A 27,024-nucleotide genomic window follows, 5' to 3' on the forward strand; every position below is an offset into this window, starting at 1 on the left:
CAGAAAAGGACTTGGGGTTCTTGCGAATTGGTTCGCTGAATGTGAGGGTGAAGAAGACGACGGAAGCGTTCAGCAACTTCCTGGGAGTGGGAGCGGTGCAGACGAACGAGAGACTACACAAGACCTGGGGGTCTGCCGACAACATCCAGCAGGTAACCCTTATTAGCCGAGTTACAGGAATTCGAGGGATCTGTAGTTGTTCTGTGCTCCTACGAGTTCTGTTCTGTCTTCACTAACCACATGTGTTTTTTTCCTTCTTTTTAATGCTAACAAAGATTACTCGATTCAAGCTATAAGGTAAGTTTGTTGACGTAAGTAGTTATAAATAAATCTTCTTGTCAACGGATGGCATGTAACTAGGTCCATCTAGAGCGAAGGAAAGGGACAAAATCCCTAGGGCCCAGTTGGGTTTCAATATTTTTTTTTTAATGCGTGAGTTTGCCATGATAATAGGCTAATAATTACAAGTGTTTTGCTTAGAGAATAAATTAGGAACCTTGCAAGTAGGTATGGTCCATTAGAATCCTCAAATACCATCAAATCCTTAGTATTCGAAAGATTCGGTATTGAACGAAAATGATCCAAAGAATAATATTAGATTAAATTAGGTTAAATAAAATATTCAACACTGATAACCTCTGAAGCTTACTAGGTCAGTTTGTTTCTTCATACCTACTATCTTGTTACCATTCCACAAGATAGTGTACTTTTAATATGTAATTACATAAAAAAAATTGTGATATGAAATTTATTCTGGAATCTTAGTTTGTGAAACAAAGATCTAAAGTGTTGAATGTGTCAACATCATAGTTAATATTTTTCATTTCTTATACATTATTTAATTTTTGACACTTGAGGCCTAGATTCAGATTCGAGGTGTGTATCAAGATACTCTTTGGGATACAAATTCAAGATTCGAATTTGACCCATTGGGATTTGACCAATCAATACGTTTCAAGTTATGCAATACGTGCAGTTCACTTTTACGTTTATAGCCATCAGGGGCGCAACAATTGGGTGGGTGGGGGGGGGGGGGGGGGCTAGGGTATTTTCCTCCCCCTCTGAAAACTTGAAGTGGGGGCAAACGGGGGCAAAGAAAGTGCTGTGTAATCAATTTTTAGATAATAAAACTTCTTAAATAGCACTATTTTCCACCTTGAAATACAAATTTTTACAGGGGAGGACCCCTGGACCCCCCGCTTCAATAGGGGGGATTGACGATTCTTTATAAATAGGAATATTGCCCCCCCCCCCCCCCCCCCCCCCCTTTTGGTAACGTAAACAGTATTTAAATATATATTTGTTTAAATTGAGGGATTTGAAAAGTTATTCAATGATGGGGATGGGTGCCTGACAAAATTATTCTCCCTTCCTCCCCCTTCACTTAGTTTCTTTCTCTCAATGACCCTGCATGTAACTATGCAGTTGGCGAATAAGAATGTAATAATATTTTGCTATACATACCAATAATTGTGCTTTGAGCTAATGTAGACATTACAAAATCTTTGTATGATTCAAGATAATCAAAATTTAATCACTACATCTGTTTATGATTGTCCACTTTGAAGTTGGAACACTTAACTGTTCTGCAAGTATTACTTATTGTGAATATAATTCTAATCAACGCATGCATGCACAAGACATTTGTGCAGTAAAAAAAGAGAAATATTTCAGTTTTTTTCCCATCACTATTATCAATTTAGTTTTTATTAAATATGTAGTTAGTAACTAGTCAGAGTAAAAGAGCAAATGTAATTTTTCTGTTGAGTTTGGTGTAATTTTTCATTATTTTTAATGATACATTATGTTGATACTTGTTAATTTTTAGATAGCCTTCATTGTGCATTAGGTTAGTCTCAGTAGCAAGGTTATGTTAGTTTATATTAGGCTGCAGAGGTGTGGACTAATTGATGAAGGGGCAGGGGGAGTTTTAGTGGGTGATAGTGAGTTGGTAATACAGGTCTGAACCCTTCTTCTTCCTTTCCTTTTGAATTTGGAAACACCAATGAAAACACTATCAGTTCTGCCAAGCACTAAGGATTTTCCGTATTTTTTTTTACTGTTGCAAAAGTCTAGTCAAGAATTACGGAGTGTTATTGATTTATCATGAAAACAGACACACTTAATGACAATGTCATATTGCATGATAGCTTTTATTTTACAGCATATTGGTGTAGCTGCAATTATGGTATGAGCATTTTATAAAAATGATGTTTGATTAAATCCAGTGTATTTTATTGGGTGTACTATAAACACAAATTTACCCCAAATAGATTCAAGCATTCAAGACTGCAGTGCTTGCCTTATCAAATGAGAGTGTTATTCATTTTTTAGTTTTTTAGATAATAATTTGTTTTTACACCAATATAACTTTTGAACTGTTTAATGGATGAATTGGTTAATTGCTGTATAAGTTTGTCAGCTAGTCTGCTTAATAAAACTTGTAACACTGACTGACGGACAACACATAGCTTAAACCGGTGGGTCCTTTTGCACAGGAGTTCCTAATGTAACTTAGATGAGCACTGAAGGAATTTTTGAAAATTAATTAAGGGATGGAAAGTTGTCTTATTTAAAGTTAGAAATATAGAAATTTGTGTTTAGGCTACTGTGTGTGTGTGTGTGTATATATATATATATATATACAAGTCTGTTGTATCAGCATTTTTGATAATTCATCAAAAATAAGGAAAATACTTTCCCATCGGGCACATGGCTAGTAATATATAAAATTCAGGCGGCTGTCTATGAACTACTTTTAACAGAAAGGGCTGGTAACATTGACATGCCGAGAGGTGTTTTTTTTGGTCGCAATTGTTTACTTGTAATGCTCTGTGGGAGAGTCGCGCGTTCAACCCCCTCCCCCCCTCCCCTCCTCCAATAACTTAAATTTGCGAGCACCGAGTCGTTGCTCAAGCTACTTGGAGCCCAGTTTATCCTCGTAGGTTCCTCGCGCTTTAAGGCTCAGTCTCGCAAATCATGTTGTTTTTTAATGTGTAACTAGAGGTTTACGTATGCGTAATTTTTCCAATTGATTGCACACAAGCAGTAGCGGATCCAGAGGGGGGGGCTAAGGGGCTCAAGCCCCCTCCAAAAGCATCTAGGTCCACTATTGTTTTAGTGTTTGCCTTGATAAAGCCTAGCCTCAGCTGGGTCAAGCCCCTCCCAAACCAAAATCCTGGATCCGCCACTGCACACAAGTAACTCCAATAATTAGTTTTCAAACCTTCTTGGCTCGCGTTCTGACACAGGTCGCGAGAGAGTTGCATGTCAGTTTTTAAAATACTCTAGACATCTTAGCTCTCTCTCGTCATGTGGCATTTGGTGGGAGTAATTTCGTGAATGGAACGGAAGTCGACGAACGGAAATGTGACGAGATGGACCCACATGTAGCAACATGAAACTTTAATAGTCAAACTACCCTGGAATATATTTGGTGGACTAAATAGTCATAGTAGAAAGTGATCTTAAGTTTTAAAATACATAAGAAACTGGCATTATATTGATTATAATACGTATTCTCCTTGCATTATGTCAACGGACTGAGTAGTGCAGTGATAGAGTGCTTTTTAACCTCAAGGGATGTGGCTTGAATCTCATCAGTGGAATTTTTTTTTTTACTTTTTTAATCACATAATATAATAATATGTAATAATAATGTTGAATCAGTTCAATAAGTATGTTTGTAGTATTTATTTACAGATGAATTTCAGCAGTTGTGTAAGCATAAACAAATATACAAACATGTACATACGTAGTGTTGTGTGTGTTAAAATGTTTTAGGTTAATCTTTTAGTAATGCCATAGAATTATAACTTCTAACATGTGCACAAACTTCAAAGTTTCAACTGTGTAGTGAATTATAACATGATGGACAGTATTTTAGTAAAATTCTGTGTTAAAAGACATTTATTTGCAACATTAAAAACATAAGAACACAGAACACGTGAATTTTTTTCCCCCCATGTTTTTGTCATTACTCTTCTTTAACTCTTCTTGCTGCAGAAAAAGGAAATGAAAATTTTACCAGGAAAGAGCAGCAGTCAGTGCTGACCAATCACGATTGCTGGCAAGAGTAGCAACACAGAGAAATAACAAACAGTTTACAGATTTACGTAACCACGTAGAAAAAAAATTATACGCCACTTCATGCTATTGATTTCACAAATGCTACAGCACCAAACGGAAATCAGGTCGACCACAGACGTTGCTTCGCAGCGGCGTCCGAAAACTCCCCATTGCACGCTGCAAGCAAGCGTCGGTTCGTGCATTCAAATTCGGTCAAACGGCGCAGTTGTGTAACTCGATATTGCATTTGTTTTTGTACCACAAATATTCACTTAGTGTTGAGTCTTCGTAGTTGTCATCACTTGCGCGTGTTCTTACACCCATAATATTACAGCAAGTGAATATTTGTAGGAGATGTGTGTGGCTGAAAAACGAATGGAGAGGGAGGTATTGAGTTCAAACTTTAGAAGCAGCCTTTAAATAAAAGTGTTGCGTGTGAGAGTGAGCGTGTGTGTACAGGGCCGGTGCAAGGTAAATTGGCGCCCTAGGCAAAAAACCTTAAAGCCAGCCACCCCTCCTCCCCCCCCGCCACCGCCGGACAACCCAAAAAAAATTTTCCTTGCCTCAAAATACATCATGTAAGCCTAAGATTTTGTCAACAATCAAATGTAAGCAGGCTTGTGTTTTTTTTACTTTTTTACTTATTACAAATCATAAACAGGTCACCGTGGACTTTAAATAATTACTTATATTCAATATGAACATTCCGAACTGTTACAAAAATCCATTTTCATCTAGTTTGAATAATCATTAAACACATTGTATGAGCTGTTATGTGTCGTGCTGCGCCGCCCCCAGCTACTTGGCGCCCTAGGCGGTCGCCTGGTTCGCCCGTACGGACGCGCCGGCCCTGTGTGTGTATGTCAGTGATGGAAACGAGCGCACGAGCTGCGGCAAGTCGGCGAAGGGGAGAGAGGGGGCGCATGGTTGCAGGTGGGGAGTGACGCCATGCCGCCCCCCAAGTTCGCCCCGCAGAAGAAGCGCCGGTCGAAGCAAGGCCCGGACGCCCGCGAGAGCTACAGCACGCCCAACACTCCTCCCAGCCTCGGCCGGGCGAGCGTCGCCGGCAGCGCGGGGGACTCCGACTCCGACAACGCCTGCGGCTTCGACGCGGGCTGGAAGTGCCCCGCGTAGCTGCGTTCGGCCCCTTCGCGTTGGTTCCTCGCGTGGTCGGCTTGTTCCCCGCGAAGAACTGCTCCACACGCTGCATCTGGCGTTTCACATCGTGTTGCACGTGCTTGTCAGTCCCTGGAACTACTTACATGTACTTCTTAAGAAAAAATTATACTTGTCATTATTTTGTCACTGCTACTACGTAAAGGGTGGGGTTTTTCCTTGTAAAATTACGGGCAAGGTTATACACAATTCTTGCAACTGTTGTCATATTTATTTGTTTGCTTCACGCGCTGCGGTCCTCAGTGTTGCATTTGGCACTGCGCATCGTGTAGCACGTGCTTGTCAGTTACTGGTGTAGTCGTCTTGTTCCCGGGAACTGCTTACTTGTACTTTATAAAAATAATTCTTGTCGTTATTTTGTCACTGCTATTATGTAAAGGGTGGGTTTTTCCCTTGTAAAATTACGGGCAAGGTTATACACAATTCTTGCAATGGACAAAGTCAACTGTTGTCATAATTTAAGCTAATGCATTTAGATGTTTATAATACAATAGTAAGTGGCCAATTTTTTTCTCTAATAAGTAGTAACTTCCTTGATGTATCTTAAAATTTTCAAACATTTGTTGATGATTCCTTTTCTTTTGGACGTTTAGATGTTTGTTGGTCATTTACGCCTTCAATATTTAACCTATTTTTATTACTTTTTAAATAAAGGTATCCAATAGTATGTTAAAATAAACCATTGGGTACTTTTCATACCTTTAAAAAAAGCTAAATTCCTGAGGGAACAAATATAACTCATTAGCTATATTCATTAATGTACTGCTGCTTTAAGTCTCAACTAATATTTTATTTTCATTTATTTATTTTCCTAGTGGCAATAAACACATAACTATGTAGCAGAGTGCATCAGAAAGCTTTGCGACAAACTGAAATCAAACCCGTCGACAATTGTGTAGTAATTCTGCCTCTGCTATGTTTGTATAGCATTTTTTTGGAAGTCAATAAAATCTTCTGTATGTATAATGCATCTCTTGTATGTTATGTGGATTGGGCCGACTATCCTTATAAATGGCGACACCAACTTTTGCATCAGAATTATTTTTCATTTTGTGAAGTCGTGTTTAAAAACAAATTGAATTAGACCATATTTATTTCTTTTTGTGTCTTGTTATTAATACTTGTAAGCTGAAGGAATATCAAATTGGTAAAGTGTAATTTACAAAGTTTAAATTATTAATATGTTGCATAATGGTGAAACAAGTTAAATTGGTGCTTTGGAGCATCCAAATGGTTCGGAAAAGGATAGTACCCACATTTAATCAGTGGTATACAGTCAGTGTGTGATGGACTATGACATTTCAGTGCTTTGAGCATAGCACTGTACATTGGTTTCATAATTAGAGACAAGATTGTATGGTTTTATTTTTATTCAAATTTCAATTTAAAATCAAAAGATTTTGGTGTTTTTTTTTATAAATACTGTTTTGTAATATTTATACTGTGTTTGAATGGTGCATTTTTACAATAATATAATAAATTGTAATAAATTCATATAATAAAGATACATTCAGAACAATTAAAAGTTAATTGGCATTTGTTGTTTAAAAGTGATTCTATAAGAGTTGTGCGATAAAACCAATTAAATTAGTTTTTGTGATCAATTTTTGTCCAGAAATAATAATATTCCTTAAATTTCAAATGTTAAAAAATTTGATTTTATTGTGATTTGTGATTTGAATGAAGTTTTGTTTAAATGCTGATTAATTCAATGGTATAACTTGCATTTGGCTGCTATGCGGTTTATTGGCAAGCTTCTCGGTGTTATTTAGGTTTTATTGCATTCCACCATAAAGTCTTGTCCCTATCCATAATGCTTGATGGAACAAATTTTAGAAAGTGCAATGAGTAGAGACCGCAAAAATTCGCGAATTCATTTCGCGATAGGCTGAAATACAAATCGTTGTACCTCAGTGCTGCCTCTGCTATTAGTTCACAACTCACCTGGATGACTCTGCGGTCGATGAGAAACACCCGACCAAAGCTTTATACGAATCACACAGGCTGCTACGCTGGAACGTCGCGCAAGACAGCAGCCAATGAGTGGGTGTTATTTGACCGAGTGTCATTGAACCCGCGAAATTTTCCAGTCTCTAGCAATGAGGTATATGTTCTGAATCATGGTATCAATCGGAAACCAAAACTAATTTTTCATTTGTGTTTCCAGTGTTACTAACAATATATTATTTTGCATTTTTCATTACTAAGCACAAAGAGTTTTTAAGGAAAAAGTAATTTAACAGAAAGAAATAACATATTTTATGAAATTATTTAAAAAATATATTTATTTTTTCAACTATGTTAGTAGCATAAAATTTTCTAAACTGTGCAAATCAAGACTTGAGTGATTCTCTTTTTTTTTTTCCTTTTAGTCAGCATTATGGTCGATAAAAAATTGTACAAAAATAGTTAAAAGGAAGGTTTAAACCGCGTATAAAGATGAAACACTTCCAAAGCAGGCAGTTCCCTGTTGTCGGGGCGGCGCGGGGCGGGAGACGCTCATCCTCGCGCGGGGTCGAAGGAGCGTGCGGTCGCCTCCGTGCCGTGCACTCTGAGCCTGCACACGCAGGTGAGGCGCGGGTGGCCGTGGTTGCTCCGGAACGAGACGCGGACCACTCCCGTGGCCTCCTCGGGGGCGTCCTGGGAACACACACGCGAGAGCGCAATCCAGAGGCGAGTCCCGGGGGCGAGAGCCGGCGCGAAGCAACCGCATCTCTTTTCAATGTTCAGTCTGGCTTCGCCGGGTAAATTCGGCTGTTCGTTTTAGTTTGAAGCTTCGGTTGGGACGCAAAGCTTCGCATCATACGTGAAGCTTAGAGCTTGTCGCAAAGCTCTAAGAACTCAGGAAGTCGATGATTCGCTCATGAAATCTTTTATATTTTGTGTGTGTTGTGTATGTTCTTTTTATGAAAGTTTGTTAATAATATAACAGCCAGTCAATCAGATGACAGCTTTACATCGGATGGCGAATTAAATTTTTTTTTTTTTAATTCAAGACGTTCTTCCGTGACTAAGACACCGCACTGAAACAATGTAATCAAAGCATATCTCAAGTTATATCAAGTGGTGTTAACTGGTTAGCTCAGCTTAAGCGTCTGCTGCACCAATGATAGTTAATTTAAATTGTTAAGCATGATGATATGAAATAAACAGGGCAGTTCCTTATGGAATGGTATTTAGGAGTGCTGCTTAGTGATAGAAGTACGCAGTAGGTTTTTACAAACTCCTAAGTCAGTTTAGTTGAAGCTTCGGTTGTGACGCAAAGCTTTGCATCTTACGTGAAGCTTCGAGCTTGTTGCAAAGCTCTGAGAAATTGGAAGTTGATGATTCGTTCGTGAAAATATTTATTTGTTTTTATGTTTTGTGTCATTAAAGTTGGTTACTTAAAAAAAAAAAAAAAAAAGAATTTACTCCGTTTGCGTGTATGAATGCTCAATGTTAATATTACACTTGGTTATTATATATATATATTTTTTTAAATTATTTGATATATAACGCCCAATTGAATTTATCATTTAATCAGTTCAACCATACCAAAAATTAATTTTTTTTTTTTTTTTACTTCAATCTTATATTTTGTAAAATAAGTGTAATACAGCTTCCCCGAGGACAACATTCGCATTTCGATTCTACTTCGCGAATATTTTAAACATTCAATTTGATATTCGCTTTGCGTCAAAAAAACTGGTATTCCCACATGCCTAGAAATGGACTTACCCCTTTCCTTCCACTCTAACCCCCCTCCCCTACCCTGTAACTAAAAAAACTGCAGGGAGAATAACAATTAATCTACTACTTAGCTTTCATAATTAATTTTAAAGCAGTTCATAAATGAGTTAAAGAAAACTTTTCTAGTGGTGTTATTTTCAAAATATTGGGACTTCCCATTTAGCCAAACTGGAAGGTACTCCATACCACCCAAAATCCTCTAGTTTGCATCTCCCAAGATTCAAAGTCATGTCCGCCGCTTCCGGAACTAGAGGTAGACCTCCACCCCCTTCCTATTCCTTTATGCTTTGACTTAGAGGCGGTCTCGTAGAAGTTCCTTCACAAACCATGACCGTCATTCTTGTTGTATTAATTAACTAGCTCTGTGCACGACTTTGTTTTAACGGAATAGCTGGAGTGTAATGCGTGAAAAAACAAAAGGGCAGGATAGATGAAACTTTTCGCAATGAAAAATTTCCTGAATGTTAATTCACACCACACACATTGTCATTGTACAAAATTTTATAACAATTCATTTCAAAGCTTTTAATTGACAAAAAGACATAATTTTAAAAAAATCGGGTTCTCGGCCTGTGTATTACTTCGAACCACCAAATCTACCACTATTTAAAAAATATGTTTATTGTATAGTTACGACTCCAGTATGAATTTCTAATATGTATGGATATTGCTACTATATTAATAAATTTCATAATTCTTTTCCATAGTAAATTTGGATAATAAATTGTTCAACTACAGTAATGACCCAGTGATTATAAAACTTGATCCAAAAAGTATTAATTAAATGCCTAAATATACACTTCCGAGCAATAAAGTTGTAACTTAAGTGAATTTAATGAGATTATTAAAGTTAGGCGAAGACAATAAAATTAAAATAGATTGCACTATCTTAACTATGTATCTTTGGGAAGCTGTAACCATCCAGAGTCAGAATGTAAAAAAAAAGGTCGGGGGGGGGGGGGGGGGGGGGGGTTAAATTCTTCTAGTGAAAGAAAACACATTTTTCCAAGTAGAGCTATGATTGTCACATTTGGGCATATTTTGATTGCTGTTCCACATAAGCTTAAAGAAAATCAAATTTAACACGAGCGAGCCATACCTGTATTCTGAAAGTCTGCAGTGGGGGGCCGGGGACTTTGAATTCGTAGCTGCCCAAACGCTGCTCAACCAAGCGTGGGCTTTTCCCCAGCACCATTGCCTGTGTACAAAACAAAAAATATATATACAGATTGTCGTATATTAATTAAATTTTTACATAAATTTTTTAATTAAAAACAGTTCACCACAAGATTACATGCTCTGTGTTCATGCTCGGAATGATACATAAATTTGGGTTTTAATTTTTTTCCAGAAAATTAAAACATTTACTGTACTAAATTTATAAAATAAATTATAAACAATTATTCATGGTTATATAATATTTTTTTTTTAAATCACATGCAAAAACATATGAATTTATAGAAGCATAACAGTTTAGGAACTAACTACCATTTAAACTATGTGTAGCTAATGAATTCTAGTTGCAGTTGGCCGGTTGGGAGCTTTTTGGGAATTCTCTGCAAGCTATTGATATTATATATTATATATTGATAAAATAAAAAAAAAAAAATTTTTGCTTGATTTGTGTTTTTTGTAGTTTTCTTCTATAGACATACATGTGCTAAGCAATGGCATATGTCCAAAAGTTTACATCAAGTCATGCACTCCCATTGCACAAATCTTTCAAAAATAAGCTGTTGAGACTTACGTAGACGACGAAATGCTTCGGTGCGCACGTGACGTCGCCGGAGATGGCGATGGTGGCGGGCGTGTGCTCCACGGTGACCGCGGAGACGTGTATCTTCCTGGCGAGCCGTATCGTCACTTTGTCGGTCGCTCCTTCGAAAGTCCAGCAGTGGCCCGGCTGCACGGAAGGCTGGAATCATAGCTGCACTTAGGTCGGTATTCCGAGACACGAAAATAAGGGTCCAGGTGTTGAAATTGCTACGCCTGTACCCTCACTATATTCCTAGTGCACGATAGGACATGGCCAGTCCCTTATTTTTTAGGCAAACTATTTTTGTTTCCTATATCGTGGGCTTAGTGGAAAAAGTCGGTAAGTCCAATTTCTGGAAAAAAGACTGTTAGTTCACTTACCAAGTTTTGCTTGCCTAGAATAACGTTATAATGGACTTGCCGAAATAAACCTAGAAGAAAACGTCCACAATCATTCATTATTTTGACTTCCAAACGTTTTCTTGGTGAAGATATTGCCCTTACAACTTCATCTGTGAAGTTAACTCATTTTCACAAAAAAATGGACTGGCCAACTTTTTCCACTAAGCCCACGATATGTTGCCAAAATTACGTGGATGCATAGAGCTCACTTTTTCCTTGATTTCGTCCAGATGGTGGATCCGCGTCTAGTTGCATTAACTCGTATAGTAATTTTTGTTATCATTGGGGGACATACCAAGCACTTTGGTGTGCCAAATGAAACTTCATGATAGGGAAACTATCCTGGAATACTTTCTGTACTCTTTAATGGTCATAACAAGAAAAAATCACAACTTAAAAAGTACATGTGAAAATTATAAGGGCGGTTACATTTTTGTACAATGGTGCTGCTATCTCTGTTATTTTTACTGTATCAATCATATCAATAGTTGCGAAATGTAAAACAGTTTCTAGCCTCACACATGGCACCGTTTATTAAAACGGCTGCCAATCTGTTTCCTTACTGGGATTCTGTTTGGACACGTTCTGGAATACGGCCCGCGAGTTAGGTTACGGTTGGGTCCCAACAAGGCAGTGATTATTCGCTACCTTAACCCGAACATCTTAGAATACCAGCCTGGGTCTCGGTGTAATTTCGAATGAGATGTGAATTAATGATTTTAGTAATGGTTTACATGCAAAAGCTATCCAATGTTATGGCGCTGTAGATCATATTTTTTTTTTTACAGAGCAAGAGACCATTTTGTTGACTTACTGAGTGACTTTTAGCTTCCACAAAATACTCGGTAAAAATATACATTTTCTAAATGAAAAAAAAGGTGCCAACACATGACAGTTTCGTTCATTGTTATATTTTTGAAAAGAGCGATAAGTCAACCACCATAAAAGGGTTTTACTTTTGATATGTTGTAAATAAAATTGAGGTTGCGTGCTCGTGTTTACTATTGCTAGTGGAAGAATTAATGGAAATATTGTTGAAATAATGGATATAATATGATGTTCTCTTTTATCGCAATTTTGCATTTAGAGTTATTACAAAAATCTGTATACAGTTGCCATCTTTGATTACCTTTGTGCAAGTCTTCAGCAACAATGCCTTAGTAAAGGTTTTTATTTTGCTCTCATTTAATATTTAAAGATTTCCTTTAACATAGCTAACTCCTATTATATAAACATTATTTTATATTATTGTATCTCAGCAAAATATAATATGTAAAAAATAATTCAACTTTCTGCCATATTCTTTTTACGAACTAGAACCTTGCTACATACAGTCACAGCTGACTAGGTTAGTGTGTTGTTGTGCGTACATCCTAGAACTTTGAAAACAAATACTCTTATTTTGAACATATTCTAGTTCAGATGCTATTTTCACAATGGAATGGACTGCGGTTATTTAGAACATATTCTAGTTCAGACGTTATTTTCACAATGGGACGGACTGCTGTTATTTCGAACACATTCTAGTTCAGATGTTATTTTCGCAGTGGGACGGACTGCTGTTACGGGACAAACATTTGTTTGTAGGGTGTCTTTAAGGTCATGAAAGTCAAACGTGTTCATTGTATGTATGTTTATTTATGTCACTAGAATGTGCTGTTCGTGTGAAACTCCTTGGTTACATCGAGGTAACTGGTGGTTTTCAACTTTGTTGTGATGCTTTCAACTGGAACCCTTTAAGTATCTAAAAAAGCATGGAGTTGGGTGGCGCTGCGCCGAGGTACGAGACTCCCGTTCCAGAGGCCCTGGTTTGGATCTCAGTCCGGCGATCTTCTTGACTCGTTCTTCCAGGACCAGTCAACACGTGTGTAGGTCGTGTCTCGTCCCCGAGTCTACTGACCTGGAGGACGCAGCGCGGGCCGCAGCACGCGCTGTGTTCGTGTCCGTGCGCGGGCAGGCCGAGGAAGGCCAAGCACTCCAGCACGAAGCGCTTCACCGCGATCGGGCTGTCCACTATCTCCCCACCTGCGGCACGACATTGTGACATCGTCGTCGCCCGCGTGCTCTACACGCTGATCTTCAAATAGCAATTCTTGTTAGTACTCACTGGATTTTTTTTGACATGACAACGTCTAATAAATTAATGAATGCCTGCTGCTCGCACGAAAAAGTGTCCCGTTACGCTCATTATACGCTTGCAACGCATCTATCTCTCTTCCACTCGATTGGAACAACCATCGATTTGACTTTTCCGAGGCACATTAAACTTGAAAACACTCCCATTCGTTTCCCACTTTTCCTATCATCGTCCTGTCCTTAGCAGAATAACACAGATTGGAAGAAGTGAAATAGCGAACATGTATAAAAGTTATAGTTGAAATAATCTCGTCGTTAAAGTAATAAACATATTTGAATTAATGAGTGCAAATAAAAGTAAATTTATCAATTAAATTGTAGATTTCATTTCACTCCTTCTTTGTATCCATACAAAATAGTGATAAATCATTAAAAATGATTCAATTTTATTCATAAAAGTATGCAATAATTTCATTAATGTTTTGTTATGACGTCATCACGTTAAACTTCATCCGTAATCCGACTTTACAGATAACCAATTTTTTTTTTTAAACTGTTCCAATGATTTAGATTAGAGATTTCTAGAGTACCTGTTTTACGGGGGGTGGTAAATATATTTAGATAGGCAAAGCTGCCCTGTATTATGGATTTCCCGTGATTCTTTCTGATTAAAACGTAAAATCATGGAATCAAGGAGTGTTATTAGTTTATTACGGAAACATAGAAACTCAAAAACACAGCATAAATATTGTGTGCCTATCAGTATTTTTGTATGATGAATCTCGTGCATGTTTTTTGGTTGGCTGTTGGTTTGCATATCTGGCACAATTATTTTGGTTAAGTTAAGTTCATCTTACTAGAAGGGCAGAAGAAAATAATTTACCCCCAAGGTATTTCAGGAAGGTTTACTTTATCAAATGATGACAGTAAGGTAGACTTTTCGTTAATTACTAACATTAAAACTAATTCTGAAACTTATCTTGTGTTTTTATTAAAGTTTTTTAGGCCTTTGTAAATTTTAACCATTTACTGAATCAATTATCTCATTTCTGCATAAATGTCTTAAATATTTTGGCGGAAACTTTATAGTTTTATTGTTTGCATAAATGTGATTACTGATGGGTGTGGGGGGGAAGTAGGCAACACTGCCTATGTGTCAATTGTAGGGAATTCCATTTTATGTTAAACAAATAAAATGCAAAAGTAAAATATTACTATACCCTATTGGTAGGCACATCATGGAAATGCATTTTATCATACAAACACATTTGTAAACAAATATCAGTATCACAGAAGTGCCACATTACGGGAGCCCACTTTTATTGAACGTTTTTACAATCGTATTATTTTAAACAAAGTTTCACTTATTTCAAGTGAAGCTCGGGCATAGATATATATTGTAAAATTATGTCTCTTAGCCCGAAAGGCCACTGGAGACAGAAATGTGTATCGATGCCAATCGGAGATACCGGGCAAGCTAATTGGCCATGGTAGAATGTAGGGAAACTGACATAAATGAAGAAGAAAAAAAGGATGGCTAGCTAAAATTTAAACCCTGTTTCCGAATGCGAGTCTGTGCGATATCAACTCTGCCACCCGTTTTTTTTTTTTTTTCAATGGTCCATTCTTGAAAAAAAATTTAATGTTTTACAGATTTACATTTGATGCGTGATTGAATCGATTACAGTTTTATGTTGTCAAGCTCCATGTCCTTACTTTGCATTTAATTTTGCAGCTTGCGTGCTTACCTGCGGATTCCAAGGCGTAGTCGGCCAGTCCGGTCTTGTCGGCGTCGTACACGTCCAGTGAGTGGTTTACGACTCTCCGGACGATGTGTGCTAACGTGCGTGGGGATTAACCAGAATGCATTTTAGAAACAGTTCACATTGAACAGAATGCACATTTTTTTTTCGTGTTAAATGCTAATCTTACATTAAAAAGCGAGGTTTTTTCATTAAAATTTACAGTAGACCCAATTACAATTTATTTAGATCTGGCTGAGGTACATGCAGTGGTATGACACAGTGCTTCAATGTTTTAAAAGTATTACTTTTTGGATTTAAAATTTTTTTTTTTTAATGTTAGCAATATATTTTTTTTTTTTTTTTTTAGCTTACCTTGTACACTGTCAAGGGCGCAAACATTATGGATATTACTCTGAAACAAAAAAAAATTTAGTTACTTTGGTTAAGGAACTTACAGTAAAATTTTCAGAGGCTCTGCTCAGATCATTCTGGGATTCTTAATTTAAATTGCTTGTGTACCATGCGTACGGAAACAGAATTATTTGTACGACCCTGTATGTACGTGCCATGGTTCAACAATGTGGAAGGATACAGATCTCGGTTTATATTTCCCATGGTTTTCCATAAACACTTAGGACAAACAAAAGTGGCGATGATTCCTTAATGTCGGCCTGGTATGATTGGTTCCCGAATCTCCCATTTCTGTAATTTGAGTAAGGTTTCAGCGAGAATATAAAAACCAAATTAGCAGTTTCCAAAACTTTAAGTTAATTTAAAATAAGTATTTATTATGATAGTAACATCATCTGGATTAGTAGTCATACTATCTTAGGTATTGTAATATATGCTAGCTTTCGCTGAAATGTCTTTCATTTTTACATGGTAGTGTTCAGTAGTTTTATATAGATAATTATCTGCTTTTGCGCAAAGGAATATCAAATTTAAGTTATTTTGACAGTCTTAGGAGTCTGCCTAGCCCGGGATGTATTTGCATTGGTGAGGCGGAATGGCGTGACACTCATTTGCGCCTCTAGTGAGCTGTCGCCTCTAAGCCCACAGCTCCAAGTTGGGAAAAGGGAAACTTCGTGAAAAAAAAAAAAAGGGTAACTATGAAACTGTTGAGGCGAGCCTAACACTTTGTGACATAGAAATAAAATGAAGATCTAACGCAAGTTCCCATGGTGCTCTTAAGAATCTGCACTGGGTGTCTCAGACAAGCAATTCAGAAAACACATGTTCAAGCCATTTTTACTCTGCAAACAATACCGTTTAAAATACAAAATTTTTAAACGGAACCACCATTTCGACCTCAATATTTTTTTTACATGAACAAACACTGCATATATTAACACTTGGTTTCAAAAGGTTTAATTGTTTTTGTATTTGCTATTAATTAAAAAAAAATCCTGTAACATTTAGCCTGATAGCTTGTTAGCATACATGTTTGTCTAAGAATGGTAAAAATTTGTGCAAGCATATATAATTATGATCACAATATGCTTACTCTTGCAGCTCACAAATAACGTTTAGTAAATTAAATATTTTATTAGAAAATGGAAATTCTAAATAGTTAATGTGTTTAATCTGCATGAATAAGGCTCACTCTCACATGCAATGATTTTTTTTTTTTAATTTTTTCATCCTTATATTTAAGGGCTATTTCCAAAGATTTAACGCGAATTCTCCCTTGTATTTGTTCTGACACAGATATTTTCAACAGGTATTCACTTAGTGCAATATAATGGGTGTAAAAAGGTCTTCGTAATTACTATCACTTTGTAATTATTATCACTAAGTGGAAAAATGCAAGGGAAGTATTAAGTTAACATCGTAGAAATACTTAGCCTGAATGTACTTATAAAAAAAATTTTAAATTTGCCTTTACATGCTAGACCTGGTCTTAAGAAGGTTTAAGGTTTCTAACACTGTTCTTATGTAGCTATGCTCACTGTTGCTGGCCATGGTAAGGAGGCCCTTAATATTAAAAAAAAAAAAAAAAAAAAAAAAAAATACCACAGTAATACATTTTAAATGATTTAAATTACACTAACTTTTATTACGATAATTAATTACAATAACTGTGTGGAGAAGTTAAATGTTCGATTCTCGACCACCTCTGTCTCGGCGGACCGACCTTGATCTCGTTCAGTTCGTGTCGCAGGGCGTCTATGGTCTCCTCGAAGGCGCGCCACCGGCTGGTCAGGCTCCGATTGGCCGCTCGCAGCTCCTCCAGTGCGTGCGCCGCGCTGGGCTCGGAGCCGTGCGCCGGGAGCTTCTGAGACAGCTTCAGAGCTGCGGGTACGACACGATCGCTCAGGCCAGCTCCGCTCGCAGGGCTCAGGAAACTGTGCGGTGTGAAATTAAGAGTCTGACAGAATTTTTTTTTTTTTTTTGACGTGACAACGTCTAATAAATCGATGAAAGCCGGCTGCACGCACGAAAAAGTGTCCCGTAACACACATTGTCCCGTTACGCTTGCGCCGCACCAGTCTCTCTTCCACTCGATTGGAACAACCGTCGATTTGACTTATTTCGAGGCACGTTAAACTTGAAACACCCCCATTCGTTTCCTGCTTTTCCTATCCTTAACAGAATAACACAGATTTGGAAGAAGTTAAATAGCAAACATGTATGAAAGTTATAGTTAAAATGATCTCTTCGTTTAAGTAATAAACATATTTGAATTAATGAGTGCAAATAAAAGTAAATTTATCAATTAAATTGTATTTGTATCCATACAAAATAGTGATAATTCAATAAAAATGATTCAATTTTATTCATAAAAGTATGCAATCATTTCATCAATGTTTTGTTATCACATTGTCACGTTAAACTATCGTCCATGAACCGACTTTACAGACAACCAGTTTTTTTTTTTTTCAGACAAGTCGTAATTATTTACTTACAACACATGGGCAATCATATTTATGAACATGGAAAATACCTATCATGGTGAACATGGCTGTCGTTAACAACACCCACGGCAGGATTTTCCTGAATTTCTCTTCCTTGTTTCCATTCACGCCTGTGAACAAAAGCATTTAAATAAATTCAGTTGGGGAGAGAAAAAAACAAATTACTTTTAATCATGATTGGTACTCCCTAAAAACTTAGTCAAGAAAACATGCTTCCTGGCACATCTTTTTTATTATTTATGATTTGCTGCCAGCTATTTCAGCTGATTGTCACAGTTTGTATTTGGAATTTTTTTTTGTGATTTGATTATTACTAATTATGTTCAAAATTTGAGAGTTGAAAGCCCTGCCTACCTGGGCACAAGTATGGTGTGAAGAGGTTTGGAAGAGACCACGCAATTTTAAACTGCTCAAGATGTCCAAGTGGTATTGGTTTACGACAAGCTTTTAAGAATACTCTATGGTCGGAACAGTAGTTCTGTCACTGGATTTCATTTTTATACTCTTTCTTTAGAAAAATGAAAATTGCTAAAATGTGTGTTTTCAGAATTGATTTTTTTTTTTTGCATGAAACACTTCATACAAATTTTTGAAACCACTCAAGGGACTTTCATTACATATTTATCTTCATTTCTCGGCCATATAACATTATGGTTACCACTCAAGCTTCTCACAGTTCCTAGTTGTCCTGTGCACGACGAGAAGACTGCGCGCCAGTCCAGAGGAGACACCGCGCTAGAAGCACCAGCGAGCGTCGCGCTTATCATCCCGCCTCACTAACACACATACCTCTGACTAGACAGGCCTTTTAATAATCAATGTCAGTTGTTAAGCTCTTCATCTCGCTGACAGCAGGCTACTAGGGACACAAGATGTAGGTACTGCCCAATGGAGAGATATTGAGAATGGAATATGCGAGGACATTCAGGAAGTATTAACATAAGCTATGCTGGAATTACCATTTTTACCCTAAAATAATGAGACTCTGAATATATTGCAACCCCAAACATTTTATTATGAATTTATGAAAAAAAATACTTTATGGATTGGAAATTTAATATTTGAGTACATAGCACAATAAATAATTTAAATTATTATAATTCATTCCATGTTTACTAGCCCCTTTCTGGAGCACTTTCGTCAGTAGAGTGATTTACATGGTCTCTATTGAAACACCCAGCTGCAAACAGAAATAAATAAATAAATTGTGTTTTATGAATGTTGATCAAGAGCTGCTTTGGTTCACGAAGAATGAAATATCATTGGGGACATACATTTGAACACAGGCTACACATACATATATGCTATAAAATATTAATGGCCACGTGATAACAGAAATACCCTCTTTCCCCCCTCTTAATATAAATAGAAATATAAACGGAATTTAACCGTTATAATAATTAGTTAGCTGCTATTATTTGATCTTCATATTTCCTTAATTGGAATGTTATTCAGTTTTATCATTAACAGTGATATACCTCAATTTGGTTTCAATTAATAAATAAGGATAATTTTATATATATTTATTTTAGGTCGAAACTAAATGCATTAATATGCTTCTTATTTGAGAATAATTGCATTAGTACAATACTTTTTGATTTCAATTCAAATGTTATAATTAACTATAATCCCATTTTGTTCAGTTTAATGCTCCTTGATTTCATTCATGATAAAGTACTATAATTAGTACCTACTGAAATAAATAATATTGATGTTGTTATTTATTGCTTTATTTCTGATAAAATTATAGTAGGTATTATAGGTAGTAATAATGCGATTTCAATATCAAAAATTATAAAGATTACTGCAATTAAAAAGAATTTCAATGAAAAAGGGGGTTTGGGGGTTGTAACTGAGCCACCGCTAAGGCGGTCTCTGGATACTTGACGGGCCCCTGGTGTTTACGACGTGTGTGAGGTGCGTGCACACTCACGTAAGCAGGCCCGATCACAGCCGTCGGCGTGTCTGCAGGACAGGCTACTGATGCGATCTGTGGGAGGGGAAAAATAAAATTGGTTGTCTGTAAAGTCGGTTTACGGACGATAGTTTAACGTGACAACGTCATAACAAAACATTGATGAAATGATTGCATACCTTTATGATTAAAATTGAATCATCACTATTTTGTATGGATACAAAGAAGTGAAATGTAATCTACAATTTAATTGATAAATTTACTTTAGTTTGCACTCATTAATTCAAATATGTTTATTACTACTTTAGCGAAGAGTATTTTAACTATAACTTTTATACATGTTTGCTATTTAACTTCTTCCAATCTGTGTTATTCTGTTAAGGATAGGACGATTATAGGAAAAGTAGGAAACGAATGGGAGTGTTTCAAGTTTAATGTGCCTCGAAAAAGTCAAATCGATGGTTGTTCCAATCGAGTGGAAGAGAGATAGATGCTGCACAAGCGTACAATGAGCGTAACGGGACACTTTCGTGCATACAGCCGGCGTTCATTGATTTATTAGACGTTGTCACGTCAAAAAAAAAAACATTGTTTGAGAATTTCAAGCAGTGAGCTTTTAAATTTAAAATAAAATTTTGAGCATCCATCAAAACTAGAACTAAGTGTAAGCTCAAAATTTCTGAAAAGAATACACATACCTCGATTTATTTTTACAATTTTTTTACTTCTTGAAAAATGAATGATGAACAAACAGCAGGACATTTTTGAATTTGTATCGCATTCATTGTTATTCAGTTACCATCATTTCAATTTTTGTCATCTTCAGTACATTTTGTTGAGTAGTACTGTATTTTGTTGTTGTATCTATGTAGGTATCATCTCAATTTTTATTGAATATTAACACTTTTTTGTTTTCTGTCCCCACAAATTTATCAAATTTTTTTTTTGTATTTTTATTATAGGGAAACAACCGGCCATTGTACACTACGTATATCCGTAACTTACTGTCAGGGACAGAACTAGGCTTTTCTTCTCCCGAGCTGAAATAATGATCAGCGTGCCACACATATCACCTTCTTCTCAACTCCCTTTTACCAACAAAGAACTGAATGTATCAGGCATAATTTATTTTGCATCCATGTACGTTATAAGTGTAACTTAAATTTTATCAAACTTCGTGTTCTTACCAGTGTTGATGTGTGTGTTCTATTTCTATTACTTTATTTAAATTCAATGGAACCACAATTTAAAAATATATATATCTTTTAATTGTTTTATTTTGTTAAATTACGAACTTGAAAATTTATTGGACAAAGCATGGACTCTGCATATGCATCAGGGGGGCTCCAGGATTAATTTTTGTATAGGCAAGGGGCGTATGCATAGTTTTGGGAGACAAGGCCTACCGTGGGGTCTGGCCCCATATGAGTGGGTGGTCCGGGGAATTTTTAACATTCAGATGCAAAGTGGTAAGTTTTGTGGCTTTCTGGCGGTAATTTATTTCTCTCTGATGCCCAATATGTATAATATAATCATAAGATTTTATTATAAACCTACGATTGTATGTCACCAAAAAAAAACTTTACTACCTATAAAGATCACATCATTAATTATTAAGAATAAACTTGTGTTAATATAAGGTGAATATTACAACACAACTCGTACGTTGATGTAAAATGTTACAAATCTGAAGGCGAATGTAAGGTTCATTTCATCGCCAACTCTCCTTTACAAAATAAACCTAATTTTTAATATGAATTGTGTAATTTTTATATAAAAAGTCTTAATTCAAATTATCAGTTTTGAAAATTTGGAGTAGGCCTACCCGCTGGAGCCATCACTGGTATGCATGCCGCCCAAAACTCACTAGAAACTGAGTAATGAAGATCTCTAATGAAAACACAATTGCTGATGAGTAAAATAAAAACATTTTGGTAGATATTGTATGATTATTCCTTCTGTTCACCTTTCAATTCACAATTTTGCAGAACACACAAAAGTTTTTCTGGCCATCTTGCGGCCCTCCGACCTCACGTCTGGGGAAGTTTGAGCTTTCCCAGACCCGTCCCCTGCTTACTGTGAGATATACAGTCATGGCTGTCTGAGGGATTGCTCCCCTTTTATTTGTTAACCCAGCCCTCTTAGCCGTTAAGCCTTACCGGCATGGGGCCCTCCACGATCGTGGATACGGAAATACGCCGTATACATGAAACATGAGAGGTGTTAGAAATCCGGCGATGTCCAGGGGCTGAGGCTACCCGTCCCAGCTTAGACACCACCTTCACCTACTGCCTCACAGACAATTGGCTGTTGCGTCCTGAGCTTTCAGACATCAGCACTGCTGGCGCCTACCCCGATCTCCCACATCACGCTGGGAAACCCTCAAAACACCCTGTGAACCCGTGGTCCGGTGGAGGCCTATCCAAGCCTGTGCCAGCTGTCCGGGCTAGTACCGGAGCTGTGTCGGGGTAGGGAACCCTTGGAGCCTGCTCCAAGCGATCGGAGCACCATCCTGATGGGTAGGGACACCTGTATTTCGCAAAACACTGTAGCTTTTTCTAAGAGTCATGGCAAATTTTGAGGGTGCAGCAGTACGGTGACCACATTCTCATTGGCCCCGTCAAGAGCGGGACGACACCTCTCACCGACCTCAGCCAATAACCACAGGAGAAAAGCTACATTATTTTGAGAAATACCTTGACACGAAAATGTATTCGCGAAATACAGGTTTCCTTACTGATGGGTAATGGTGAATCCATGCTTACTTCTGATCTCTTCTATGATGGGCTGCATGCCGTCTCCCCCGCCGCCTCCAGTTCCCGTGGTTCGAGCAAACAAGGGTCTGAAGGGGGGACAGTCCTGTTGGCACCCACCTGAAAGAACACACACGTATAGGTATACTTCAAGCCTTCAGTAAGCAAAGTGCTGAATGCGAATTACAGGGAACCACAAGTGCAAAACTAAACGAGGATGTAATGGTCATTCACTGAATTGCAGGGGTAGAATTATTTTTTTGTTGAGAAATTAGATTTTAAATATTTTATAGAAATGGTTAATCTCACTACTGTAGTGATATACTTTGCAGCTATAATCTTTTACAGCACAACCTATATCCAATTTACAAATGCTAATGGTAGTCAAAGCTTTTCGCCAACCATAATTAAAATTGGTTGATGAAGATCGCAGTCAGACTGTTTTGCTGTCTGGAGTTGCAGCCGCTTCCTTGGCGAATAATACACCCGACGCGACGTTACGGTCGACATTGCAGTCACCATAATTAGGGAGAAGTTACCTACAGTAGGTCCCTGATGATGGTTGACTGCAATGTCGACCGAAACGTCGCGTCGGGTGAATTATTCGCCAAGGACGCGTCTACAACCCAGAAGCCAAGCTGCTACTGTACGAAGGTGCTTTGACAATACACTTGTACCTAATTGGAAGATTTTTTCATACGGCGTAGCCAAGGGCGATGAACACAGGGATAAAACGTCTGCGCCCGGGCTTTTCACTTGTTTTCCCGTTTGAACGCCACCGCGCTGAGATCGCTCGTCCTCCCAGCCAATGGAGCGGTTCCCCCTCTCCTTCCCTTTTTTAAGCCCGCTAAATTCAAATGTGCGAGCTAACGTTCGCGCCTGTAACTTTGCGAGGGTTTTCGTTTCCGGACAAACGTTCGTCGAAAGGTGCTTAGCTTTTTTTGGGCACAATTCCTGCCGCCCGTCAAATTTACGCCAACATTCTGTATGCTAGAACACCTCAAAAAAATATTAGTGGCCGAGTTAAAATTAATTGCTTCGTTCAGCTAAACATACACAAATAACAGTCTAGTACGGCGTTAAGCTAATTAATATACGATCAATGCGCTCGCATTTCAATATTAGATAATTATTCCCCCCCCCCCCCCTTCCTCTTCGAATGGAATGCATCGTAACTTTGGGCTAGTAAATAAAAACGTTCGTAAAAAATAATTAATAGGAACAGCAAAGCCTTATCTCAGTGCCATGGTTAGAGGGGCATAGCCAGGGGGGGGGGGGGTTGAACCCCTAAACCACCCCCTCCCCCTAGCACCAAATCTTTAATTAATTTCTTATTCATCACTGAAACAAATTTCATATTAAAATTAATAAAATTTTTACCATTACAATATTTAAATTTAAGAACCGCAAACTGCTAAAATAGCACTATTTTACACCTTAAAATCCAAATTTTCCCGGGGGAGGACCCCCATACACAAATCCTGGCTACGCCACTGCATGGTTATGTGTAGGAAAAACCCCTGCCCATTTAGTGTCTTAATGGGCAGAGAACTGTTAAAGGACTCGAATACAGCTCTAACTACTTTCTTCTTGAAGAAACCAAAACCCGAGGTGCGTCTTGTAACACCGCGCCTATGCTCGGGGATGACATGTCAGTGTCACGTGTGTACGTGCTCTTTGTCAAACAAGCATCATGTTCTGGCAGAAGTGTGTGACAGAACTACTAGTTACAGGGGGGTGTTTCAAATGAGCTTGAACAATTGCTGCTAGCCCGAGAATGTCAGCTGATCAAGACTTTATCCAGATGCGCACCCTGGAAAGGGGGGGGGGGGGGGAAGAAAAAATCTAGAATGGAAAAAGTAAAAACATTCCCAGTCCCAGCAAAATAGGTACGATGGTCTATGGGCAGCGGTCAATCTACCAAACTTAGTGAGATGTTTTCACGTCAGTGTATACATTATGGTGTTAGTATTACATTTGTAGTCTGCTACCGTGAATTACTTTAATTTTTTTACAAATTAGTTTGTGTTATATAAAAACTAAGAATTGTTTGTGCGCTACGTTTATCTCAATTTTTGCATAATTTTGGACTGTATTTCTGCAGTTTTAACTAGACATTATATATGTGGATTTTATACCCTTTGTTTTTACTCGTAGAGTGAACTTAATATGTGTGTGTGAATGCAGTAAAAAGCAAAAGATCATTGTCAGTGATTTAAGTTGCACAGAATGTGGACTTTAATGCATGCTATGATTCTCAAGGTATTAAAATAATACTGATTTTGAGCGGACGAGACCCTGGGTTTGATAAACGTATCATTTTTTGATTCTTGTCTAAAACAAAATTTAGTACCGTACTAAAAATTATTCTTTTTTCTACCAGCAGTGTATTCAATAATTAGATACAAAAACTTCTTAAATAGCACCAATTTTCACCTAGAAATCCCAATTTTCCCGGGAGAAGACCCCCGGACCCCCTTTTTATTTTTGAAACCGGTGTTCCTTCATAAAAAAACAAACTTCAACCCCCACCCCCCAAAAAAAAAATTCCTGGGTGCGCCTCTGATGGAGTCTACGCCCTCTTTAACTCGTGGTTCGTGTTTACTCTTGTAACAGCACGTACTCGGGCTGTTTCTGGAAATGTCAAACCAGTTTTCACATAGAGTAGGTTTACGTGCAGAGGATCAAAACTTATGAAATTAACTTAAACTTACCATCCATTCCAGATAATATCTTACAAGCTCGATCGAAGTGGTAATAGAGTCAAATTTTTTTACTTAACGATTTTTTTTCCTTCGGGTTATGGAACAAGGAAAAAGAGCAACGCAGTTTTATTTCCATGAACTTACAACCTCCTTTCATTCTGTCTATGTTTCACAAATCTCCAATCATTCCCGAACAAATCCGAAGTGGGGGAAAAAACCTTCGTGCATTTTTGCGATCGGATTTAGAAAAAACACAGTCACTATTTTGAGACATTTTGATATATTTTCACGATTTCAGAGTATTTTAAATGTCTCTCGCCTTACGTAACCAAACTGTCTTTTAGTTACAATGAACTTTAGACGAGCGAAAACCTCAGGCTAAATACCTTTTACTTTTACAGAAGGAACAAATGCCGGAAAAGCACGAAGCAGACAAACTCTTCCGGCGTCTGACCCGGATTCAAGGAATGGTAAGATTTCCTTACATTCTATAAGCGTAGTTCAGATTTGGAACGTAGCAAAGTTAAAGTAATTTTATTTCTGTATATATTTAACCGCTTAAGCCATCACATTATTTTTATTTATTAATGTCCCCAATAACATTATTTTTGATTAAGAAAAATATTTTTCATAGCACTGGATGTGTTTATTGCCTTTTATTATTAATATTTTTATTGGGATGTTTGATAATTATATGAGTAGTATATATTGATTCGTTCTGGCGCTAGTATCGGATGGGGTAGTGACCGACCGCTCTGACGTCATGGCGGCCATCTTGGATGACGAACTCAACGGCCATATTGAAATCGATCGCCCCACACTTTTCATCTTGGATTCTATAACGATTTATTTCTTTACGACCGCCACCTTGAATTTTAATAACATGTTCGCCATCTTTGATCTGATGTCACAACCACTTTTTTTCGGTTCTGGCATGTCCGCCATTTTATTTTCCTCTACTGGAGGCCAACGTATTGTTATTTTTTTTCAATGTGTTTTTGCATAAAAAATTAGATTTAATATATCGATAAGTACCATAACAACTCTGGTAGGTAATGGAACATCGACCTTATGTGATGAGACAGAGCGATGCTGGCGCTCTCTAGGAGTAAACAAAGATATCGGTATCCAAGATGGCGGCCTCCAGCAGACGAAAACAAAATGGCAGACATGTCAGAATCTAAAAAAAAGTGGCTGGCGGTAGTAACGAAAAGTGCAACGATGACATAATACACATATTGATGGTGTGCATAACGAAACGCACAAAGTTTAGTGAGCGGGGTGCTCCAAAATTTTAACCAAAGAGTGGGAAAATTTGGATTTTAGGTTGAATGTGTTCCGTATAACTAATGTTGCACATACGGAACATGGGGGAAAAAAATATCAGTTTACCTTAAATTTGATGTATCATGTCATTGAAACGGGGACAATCTGTACAATAAGTGAGTGGCTAAACTACTGTTAATGCATCAAAATGAATTCACCTCTCCTTCCGCATTATGGCTGTAAAGTAAACTCCACAAGTTAACATAATGTCACACTTAACAAGAAGTTACGTTTTACGTACGGGTTTGATATTTTTACATAATATAATTATATATTTAGGGAAGAATGTCTATTGTTAGCTTAAGAATTTTTTTTAGCACTAGGCTCTGCCACGTTGAAATTAATACACAATGTAAAACGTTATGCAGTTCATAATGTTTGAAACGAAATAAAAACCAACGAAAAACCGAAACGAGAGAAAGGTGATCGGGCAAGACTAAACAAAGCGGCTTCGTAAAC

General features: G+C 37.4%; 3 protein-coding genes across 4 annotated transcripts in view; 2 read left to right on the top strand and 1 right to left on the bottom strand.

Moving 5' to 3' along the window:
* Positions 1-8,647, top strand: part of LOC134538142 (uncharacterized) — a 32,067-nt gene extending 23,420 nt beyond the window's left edge. Inside the window, exons 5-6 of the mRNA XM_063379182.1 lie at positions 4-152; positions 5,002-8,647. Coding sequence (XP_063235252.1) covers positions 4-152; positions 5,002-5,202 — 350 coding nt within the window. The 3' untranslated portion in view covers positions 5,203-8,647. The remainder of the gene's footprint in view (positions 1-3; positions 153-5,001) is intronic.
* The window catches only part of LOC134538141 (ankyrin repeat domain-containing protein SOWAHB), a 288,272-nt gene that overhangs the window by 241,297 nt on the left and 19,951 nt on the right, over positions 1-27,024 (top strand). The window lies entirely within an intron of this gene.
* On the bottom strand, positions 7,500-25,375 carry LOC134538139 (SUN domain-containing protein 1-like). Of its 2 annotated transcripts, XM_063379179.1 has the most exons (11): positions 25,249-25,375; positions 22,547-22,654; positions 19,800-19,856; positions 17,896-17,976; positions 17,086-17,243; positions 15,324-15,363; positions 14,955-15,044; positions 13,031-13,155; positions 10,721-10,888; positions 10,073-10,171; positions 7,500-7,884 (listed from the first exon to the last, which is right to left on the bottom strand). In XM_063379179.1, the coding sequence occupies exons 1-11, from the start codon at positions 25,253-25,255 to the stop codon at positions 7,744-7,746; spliced, it is 1,074 nt and encodes a 357-aa protein (XP_063235249.1). In that variant the 5' UTR covers positions 25,256-25,375; the 3' UTR covers positions 7,500-7,743. The 2 variants fall into 2 exon arrangements, with proteins under 2 accessions (XP_063235249.1, XP_063235250.1); XM_063379180.1 differs by lacking the exons at positions 17,896-17,976; positions 19,800-19,856 and having other exon boundaries at positions 7,502-7,884; positions 25,249-25,358.

Source organism: Bacillus rossius, chromosome 13, assembly GCF_032445375.1.
Source record: "Bacillus rossius redtenbacheri isolate Brsri chromosome 13, Brsri_v3, whole genome shotgun sequence".
In the NCBI taxonomy this organism is placed as follows: domain Eukaryota; kingdom Metazoa; phylum Arthropoda; class Insecta; order Phasmatodea; family Bacillidae; genus Bacillus; species Bacillus rossius.